Genomic DNA, 9,233 nt, shown 5'->3' on the forward strand with positions numbered 1-9,233 from the left:
CGCGACAAAGGTTGGCCTATCCGACTTGTACTGTCTCGAACAGCTAGTTCTCTGTTACCGGAAGAACTGGAATCAGGCTTCCGCTGCTGTGATGATTCACAAAAGAAGAGATGGCTAAGCGACATCAAAGAAGGACACTTTTTTATTGAAAAAATTCCACCTTCTGAATTACCACCAAAACAAAAGACTACGAAAAAAAAACCCAGCAAACAAAAGAAATCTCAAATTGCTTCCCAAACCTCAGCGGCCTCTCCTACGATCACTCAAGGCACTCAAAATCAACCAATCGGTGATTCTGATCATACTCAAACAACCTCGGGTCAAAGCCACGCTCAAACAAGTCAGTCAAAATCCGTCAAGACCATGAAATCGTCCAAGAAATCATCGAAGAAGCTGTCATCCAAAAAATCGGCCAAGGAGACTCGTGTCAATAGTGAAGAAGAAGAAGAATCTACGGAAGAGTCCGAAGAAGAGGAAGAAGATCCAACCCATGACTTATCAGATTCTGAGCCTGAATCCGACTCCGATGCTTGATACTTTACACAATCAATGACTGTGATTACGTTGTGAGACAATCTTAAATAGTGCTCAGTTGTCTTTTTTATCACACCCCAATGTCTTTTTTATCACACCCCAATTTTTGATCGACTTGAAGTGTATTGCGTTACATATTTCAAAAACCTAGTCGCTCTGTCTTACCTGAATCAAGTTTTTTGATTCAAAGATTTATTGAAAAGATTACTCAGTTATTGAATAGAGGTTGTGATCTATAAAGGTTCATTCAAGTTGATCTAAATTGCATAGTTTAGTAGGAGTTGTCTGAGTTCTTTTCCCTTCATATTTTTTTACTCTTTCATTTGTTGTGTCAATTGATCTTGCCATTTGATCCAACTCACATCAATTTGATCAAAAATCGATTGATTGAACCGACTGAGACACTCAAGATATACCTACAAGTTGTGCGTTTAAGTACATGATGCAATAGGATATGATACAAATGGAATCGAATCAAATTGGTTTCTCCAATTAAATCATAACAGCGGGACCAGTCTGAACACTGAATTGAGTAAAAATTAGCGCTGTTTCTCTTTCTTGATTTGGCAATCTCAATTGATGGTTTAATGCTTAATTGACGGTTGCGATTAATACTGTATCAACTCATTCGATTAACAAGAAAGAGAATTCAAATTGTAAGTACATATGTTGAAAGGTTCAGAAAGCAAGACAGTCGACCTCGCTTTTCTAAGTGGAATTGAAATACTGGACAGCGTGTTGATATGCTTACTTATTAAATTGGCTGCTCAGTAAAGATTTCCTTGACATTTGTAGGTACGAGTTGGTATAGGACTTTATAGGACACTACTTAAACTTGCTGGGCACCCGCCCAGGTTGAGTGTAGCTATCTAGCTATCTATTTGGAATCCATCTTGAGTAATAAGCGTTATAACAATTGTACCACTTAAATTTGTTAGGAATGTGCTCGTTTGGAGTGGTATTGTTTAGTAGATGATCCACGAGTGGTAAGGATTGTTGCAATTCAGGCGTATTTGGTGTTGAGTTGAAAGTGTCCAGATTGATCTTAGCGAATTAGCAAGATCAGAGAGAGTGCTCTCAGATTGATCTGAATGTTTTGTCTGGTGAGAGATTATCTAGATTGATCTGAGTGACTTGTCAGTTTGAGAGGAGTTTGGATACTGATCTGAGATCACTCAGATCAATCTGAGCGCGTTCATCAGATCAATCTGAGAGCGCGCAGATTGATCTGAGATCACTCAGATTGATCTGAGAGTGCGCAGATTGATCTGAGAGTCCTCAGACTGATCTGAGTGATCTGACCTCTGTGCTCTTTGTGAATTCAACTTTTGATATAAGTCAAAAGTTGATAAAAATGGTGCTATGGACACTTCTGATACACAATTTTTTTTTGGGAACTTGTAGTTGACTTTGTGAGTGTGGAAAAGGTGGGATAGTTTTGATCTAGATGATCTAGCGTGATCTAGCACAGAGGTTCGAGTCCGGGTCTGATGAAAGTGCGCACCGTTTCATAAGGTGCGTGCTCGAAAGTTTAAGGCGCCACAGGTGCAGACGCCTCAGTAGGCGCATTCCAGGGTCCTGTGCTAATAGGCCAATTGTACAGCTTAGATGTCTTGACCTCCTTAATGACTATCTCTGAAAATTTGATCATCAAATATATAAAGGAGTGCATTAATATTTACACCACTCATCCTACTCAGTTGTAATTGATTTATCATGTTAGCAAGAGATTATTGTGAACAAGCATATTATATATCACTGCTTAGCCAGCATATGTCAATATTGCAAATCACCATTCTGGAAATTTGCATTCTCAAATACAGCATTAAACTATCTGGCCAGCATGTCAAGAAATCAAGTTAATTGTTGAGCCTTTATCTATGTCAATTGCAGCCAATGACATCAACTCCTTGATTTACTATACATAGATAATCTATTTTCCAAGCAGTGATTTGAACTCAAACAAACGGCTTGGTACATAAATGAATGTCAGCTAATTTTCAACAAAGTAATACAAGAACTCGGAAAGTCCCAACTCACAGCAAGTTCGGTGGTCAGCTCTTCAAGAGCACTCCAGTTGTCTGGGCTGAAGAATACCTCGTGGAAGTAACCGCGCGGCTTTTGGCTGCCCTTTTGTAGTTTCTTACCCTTGAGAAGGTCAAGGTCGTCGGCTAAAAGCTTGTTGACCACCTGTAATTATGAAAACAGTCAGTCAGGATATAATAATACCATCAAGAAAGATAAGCAACTTACTTTACGCGCCTGTACCAACCTTTTAAGTGAATCAAATTCAGAATTCCAACGGGTAGCGTTGTAACCCGGTGTTAAGGGCAAAAGCTTAAGGTTCATGCTTTTTGCTATTCGTGAGAAGTGTCGCCTCCAAGCTGCAGACCAAGCGACTCGACGAGATACAAAATTGGCCTGCAACATAATGAAAAATCAAAACCAAGATATCAATTACTGAAGACAAGGTCATGAGAAGTAGACCATTACATTACCTTGCTGATCAATCCATTCAGACGATTTGCGTGCTTTCGAGAAGCACTTGTGTGGTATTTACTACCAATGGAGTTTTCAACCACATTCTCAATTGTACTTTCAACACCGTCCTCTGGAATATGATTGTCTTCATCATAGTCTGGAGCGCCATCTATGATGACTTCGCCTTCTGAGTCATGATCGGTGTCCACTTCTTCAGGAGTATGGTGATCCACCTTGACATCAATGATGATTGGAGCATTCTGTTCATCTTCATCGTCTTTGGCGATGACCGGAAGTGTTGATGAGAAGGGAAATACACCGAGGAAATCTTCTTGCTCCTTGGCCCGTGATGGAGTTGTTCGACCTAGCTCTTCCAAACCGCCTTTGACGGTTGAAGACACTTTGTGCAAAAAGCACCGAGCGTAATCGGTGTTGGGATTCCAAGTATATGCTTCATTTTGTAAAATATCTTTGGTTTCAGAGTCGAGAATTTGTTCCTCAACAAGAATTGGGTGTGCATTTTGTTCGCCATCGAGATGTTGTTTGAGCCAGAGTCTGTGACCTGGGCAAGCATGTAATATTTTGTTAAACAGACACGTTAGTATTAGTGTATCTTATTGATATTGATAATAGATAATAGAAAACTTATCTTATATTGAAGTGAATGTTTTTTCATAAAATGCACCAAGGGCTGCGCAAGCCACACGCCCTTGTGATGCCAGGCAATGTAAGATGCCAAACCTGGTAGTTCCAATCCTTGTCAATAAAGGTTACCGCAGCCCCTAAAAAAGCGTGTATGTTGTTATGTGTCGTCCATCCATCGTGTATCAACGTAAATTTGCTGGTGTTGTTCTGCAGGCCAAGATATAAGTAAGTCTGATGATTTAAAACAATAATACATACTTTTGAAAGGTTAAACGGTCAAAAACGTGCGACTCACTTTAATTTCATTCAAAACGGTATCTTGAAATGAAGCATACATCCCAGCCGCTTCTCTGGCTACCCATGTGCGTCCAAACACCTTTGCATCACGTCGAGCATACCTAAAAGCCAATCTGAGTAAAGAATCCACAATACGATTCCAAGGCAGGGCCTCCGCAAGGATCCATACAGCCAGGATCTTGTTGAGGACCTTGTTTTTGAAGGGGAGCTTGCTGTTGAAAAAGTCGGGAACTTGTTGCTGTCCAGATGAAGCTGAAGCAGCAGCTTTGAGTTCGAAACAAGTTGGAGGAAGGACAAGACCTCTGTCGATTGCTTTTTGCCTAGCTTTACACGGAAATCGTTTTCGCCCTTTGTTGTATCCATCACGGTGGATCTTGAGGTTGTTCAGTGAGTCCGGAACGACACGGACTATCATGTCACACCAAAGACAAGGATAACTCATTTTCTTCCCAACCTTAGGCTGTAAAAAAGTAAGTGATAGTCATTAAAAAGTATGATACAAATGTATGATATGTTTGCTTACCTCGTCCTTCTTGTAATCAGGCTCTCCAAAGTATTCTCTGTAATGAGGGTAACCAGGTCCTTCCTCGTTGTTTACCTCCAGGACCTTTGCTCGTTTTGCTTTCTGACAATTGTTGAGGCCATCATCGGAGTCCTGATTCATCTCGGATTCAGAGCGTGCATCGTCTTGAGGCGGCTATACAAATCAATCATATTCAAAGACCTTAGCTAATGTTGTAATCGATTGAGAGAGTGGTAATGATTTGATGGTTGCTCACCTGACAAGACTTTGAATCGTTTTTTTTGCGCTTCTTACTCGGTCCTGTTTGTTGTGTTTCCTTTGTCGGCTTTGAGACTGTCTTCTTTGACGCAGGATGCTTGGGACCGCTGGCTTTTGGGAGAGCAATTGTGATTCGGCTATCAGACGACGGCTGCAGCATTCCTGGATGACTCTGACGGGGTGTTGGTGGTCTGATGGGGCTGCGGAGAGGGGTTCCGATGGTTGACGACGCTTGAGATTGAGATTGGGAGCTGCCATAATCACTACTATCCATTTCAGTTGAGAATAAGACGAGTGAATAGTTGAAATAAGAATGAAAAGTAAAGCAAGAACTGGAAGGAAAATGAAAACGATAATGATCAATTAAATTTAAGTGAAGATTGTAAAAAGGTAATTGTGTAACAGTGGAATCAAGAGTTGAAATCAGCAATTGAAGGGAACTGGATGAACGGTTGGAAGACAGAGTTGAGCTTGAGGTTGCGATTATCTTCAAGTTTAAGTGCTCGATGGGGCAGGCTGAGTATCAAAAAGGTAAGCTGAAAGAGGCCATTGCGTCGTGGGTCGTGTGTTTGAGGGATAGAGCAAAGTATGATGGAAATCGCTTGTAAAAGCAGGGGAGGGTCCAGGGGTATCTGAGAATCTGACATATCCCTGGGCCCCTGCAGGGGCCATGCCCGGTTGGCCGTTGCGGGGGTTGCGGGGGTTGCGTTGCTCACAGCGGGTCGAGAAGCGTAACGCAACCGCGAGTAATCCCGGGCTCGTACCAGCAACACACCGGGCAACAGTCTGACCCGTTGCGTTCCGGTGCGTTGCGGGTATATAGCCGTTGCTCGACGTTGCCTTGCGTTGCTCAGTGAGAGCAACGCACTGGCCCAACGTTGCCTCAGGTGGGTCAAAAAGAATCAATAATCATATTTGTGTTTTTCAATCTTACTCATCATCCTTACGCGTGTTCTTGTTGTTATTTGAGCTCGCAGGTCTGTTCTTGTTTCTCGTCAAAGACTAGCAGTGAAGCTTTAGTCTGACAGAAACCTGTGCCCTCAGGTCTGTTCTTGTTTCTTGTCAAAGACTAGCAGTGAAGCTTTAGTCTGACAGAAACCTGTGCCCTCAGGATTTCGCTTTTTACTATAGGTTTCACTTCTGATAGTCTTCTCTAGTTTGTTACTGGAGGAAAACAAGGACGTCAAAACTTTATAACTGTCACTGAAACACTTAGAAGGCTAATGCTCTATGGAAATCTTAGGTATTATTGGGGCTAACATCAATGATTCATTGTTACAAGCACTTCTGTGGCACCAAAATTCTCCCACAGAATATTCAAGAACTGTAGGAGGTATCCATGACACAAGAGCAGATGGTTACAACAGAAAAAATGTGAAATTTGTTGAAAATGTTAAACAAGTTTAGAAAATTTGTAAGTGAAGCAACCAATCAAGGAACAGCTGAAATAGTGACAAAGTATTTCAAAAAAGTTAGAATACTTAATATCTTTCAAGTCAAAAAAGAACCATATATTCAAAGACAGTGAAAAATGAGTATCTGTCAATTAGACAAAGTGATACTTGTTGTACTCTGATATTGACACTTTTAGGAGATTGGGGGCTGGGGGTTAGGCTTGGGGCATGGAGATTTTGACCCCACTGAAAGATTATGTGTCATTACCTCTGCTTCAAGTCATCATCATTCCTCCCAATCCTGGATCTTGCCACAATCAGAGCTCACAAGCAGTGTGGCATACATACCCTGCCCTGCACTATTCCATTGCTGTTGCTTGCTGCCAGCAGCAAAACTCTAACAGCCTTTCCTAATTCTCCAACTTACTTTTAGTTGCCTTGACTGTGCAATATACATGGTCTGGTTCTGTGTTACTCACAATGGATAAAGTGATTTTCATTAGGTTAAGAAATACATTATGCTGCATTCACATCAACCAACCACTGATGATGCTTTCCTGCTTGAGCCATCTGTGAACAAACATAGGATCTACCTCCTATCTGGATTGAGTTGAGTTGAGCCCATATCATGGCTGCAGTGCCCGCCGCCCAATTTGGCCAGTTCCCATTGACAATGACAAATGGATTCCAACAAGATTTACAAATGCAAACAGAATCAACAAATTATGTATGGGTCAGAAGACGTTTACACCAACTCATATACACCAAATGTTTTGGTGTAAAGAACTTCTGGTGTAAGAATCATATCAAACCCCCCTGATGTTTAATTTTACACATGGTACTTATATTGTGTGTAATTATGTGAGGTGATGTGTAATTATTTTACATTGTATCTTTTACACCAGTTGATCCAGTGTAAGGAAATCTGGTGCAAAAGTCCAGGTCTTGTGTATTTGTATTTTTGAACTGTATCTCTTACACCAACTCATTTTTTCAACTTTGAATGAATTTTGATGATTCACAAAGAAGCATCAATACCAAAAGAAACAAAACAAATAACTACCACAACAAAAGATTGAGAAGCGCAAAAATAAATAAATAAATAAGAATTATGAATAGTGAAGGGAAACAAAAAAGAAAAATGATACCAGGCAAGAGAGATAGATAAATAAAAAAGAATACCAAGACATAGAAATAAACCAAAAATATTTCAAGGAGAGACATGAAATTTGAAATAAATACAAAGGAAATTAACAAGAGTCAAGGAAATTGATCTTTGAAATGAATCAATAGAGGAAGAATAGAACATGACAGAACATGTATACCATATCTTCAACTTCTTCACAGAGGTGCACTTCTTGGCTGCTGCAGCCTTGCACTTGGCTTAAGCTTCAATAGGATCTAACAGTTTCTTTGGTGGATTCTTTTGGCCTTCTGAGCAAGGAATGCATCAGCAAATTTTAACAGCAGATAGACCTGAATTTTGAACTCACTAGGTTTGGCCTTTCTGGTCTCCACAGGTTCTTTGTCTTCTGGTTCCACTTTGCAATAGAAAGAAATAAAGGCCCTTAGTGAATGTAAAAATAAGCAAAATAAAATTTAAAACTCACATTTGCGTCACCATTGCTATGCTGATGTCTTTCAAAACTTCTGTGTCAAGGACATCTAGATCTTCCAGTGGTCCATCACATAAATCATAATTGTCTTCAGATGTAACAGAATCAAAATCAGGTACGAGGGAGACTTTTATCTTAATCTTCGGATTTGATGATGTACTGAGTTGACTAGATTGACTACCCATATGGGTTTCACACTGGCTGGCAATGTGAGTTGAAGTTGTATTTAAGAAAACAAACACATTTCACAGAATGTGATTTCTGGACATTCAAGAACACACTTTGTCACAAAAGAGTGCTTAAGTGAATGTGCCCTTACTAATTTGATAAGTATTTTACTGGCCTTCTTTTGAAAATAGCTAAATAAACCACAAAAACATTCAAAAGATTCAAGATACCAACATTGATTTTTTAAACCATGATCAACATTGTGAGGTTGCCTTTCTGAATCACAACATACAATCTCAACACATGATCTGACCTTATAAGATCATTTAAACACAGAAAATAAACTGTTAGGTTGAAAATCCATTCATAATACCAGAGTTTGTAAATCAACTTAATCTTTGTTTTATGAACCCATGTCGTATGTCAAAACCAGACACAGCTTGAATTTGTGATACACTTGACAACTAATGCCTTTTTACCATAACAAACAATCACAGACTATGTACACAAACACGTACCAGCTTTCCCTTCCTTCCGCCTTAGATTGGGGATTGAACTGTCACTGATGCACAAGTGCCAGCATCTTTAGGTGCAGGCAGAGATTGATCGCGGATGATACCCAGGATCATTTCAGTTTTAAACGGGGTTCCTTGAATTGGATTGAAAAGTCATTTGGTTATGCATCATATGAAAGATTTATTAGATGTGGATTTATGTCGATTGAAGTCCACCCTGTGTGGTACATATTTGGCCAGCTCATTGACGTACTCATAACTTCCTCGCAGTAGAACTGAAGTAAGAGATGATTAGGAAGCGCTTGATTAGAACACTTCTGAGAAGCATCAGGCACTTCTATGTATGCTGGGCAGGCTGACAGCCAACCTTTTACTGGCAATCAAGTAGTGACTATTTAAACACAGTGATATGTGATTGCTAACTCGAGGAACAGTAGAACAACAGGCAGGATGGAAAACAAAAACATTCAACAGATGACCATAAAGATTCGGTACATAAGAAAGGGACACATGCAGACTGGGGTCGTGAAACAATGACTGGGTTCGATCAAGAGTTGAATGAGACAACCAGAAATGAAATAAAAAAGAAATTGTTCATATTGCGAGCACAAGATCCAAAGGACATGAGACTAATGAGAACAATTCAAGTGTCAGTGTTCGTCAATTGTAGGATATCGATCAAGAGGTTAACCCACATATTCCGACCATTTTGAAGGAACTCAATAATCGCTTGATCTAAAACCAGCTGAGCCGATTGAAGCCGGTGAAGTCTGGAAGCGTCACACCTGGGGCAATCCAACCG

The 9,233-nt window shown here is 40.2% G+C and overlaps 3 protein-coding genes across 3 annotated transcripts in view; 1 reads left to right on the plus strand and 2 right to left on the minus strand.

Moving 5' to 3' along the window:
* Positions 1-889, plus strand: part of MELLADRAFT_79834 (uncharacterized protein) — a gene marked incomplete at both ends in the record, with an annotated part of 2,509 nt that extends 1,620 nt beyond the window's left edge. Inside the window, one exon of the mRNA XM_007419250.1 lies at positions 44-889. Coding sequence (XP_007419312.1) covers positions 44-534 — 491 coding nt within the window. The remainder of the gene's footprint in view (positions 1-43) is intronic.
* A 1,578-nt stretch (positions 890-2,467) lies between these two features.
* MELLADRAFT_79835 (uncharacterized protein) lies at positions 2,468-3,564 on the minus strand (the record flags this gene model as incomplete). The annotated part of the gene is made up of 4 exons (XM_007419256.1): positions 2,468-2,527; positions 2,575-2,724; positions 2,788-2,955; positions 3,033-3,564. The coding sequence occupies 3 exons, from the start codon at positions 2,881-2,883 to the stop codon at positions 2,468-2,470; spliced, it is 306 nt and encodes a 101-aa protein (XP_007419318.1).
* A 3,952-nt stretch (positions 3,565-7,516) lies between these two features.
* On the minus strand, positions 7,517-7,933 carry MELLADRAFT_114359 (uncharacterized protein; the record flags this gene model as incomplete). The annotated part of the gene is made up of 3 exons (XM_007419255.1): positions 7,517-7,566; positions 7,626-7,699; positions 7,743-7,933. 3 exons carry the CDS (start codon positions 7,931-7,933, stop codon positions 7,517-7,519), a joined length of 315 nt encoding a protein of 104 aa, XP_007419317.1.
* Positions 7,934-9,233: the final 1,300 nt, after the last annotated feature.

Source organism: Melampsora larici-populina, assembly GCF_000204055.1.
Source record: "Melampsora larici-populina 98AG31 unplaced genomic scaffold MELLAscaffold_150, whole genome shotgun sequence".
NCBI classification, from domain to species: domain Eukaryota; kingdom Fungi; phylum Basidiomycota; class Pucciniomycetes; order Pucciniales; family Melampsoraceae; genus Melampsora; species Melampsora laricis-populina.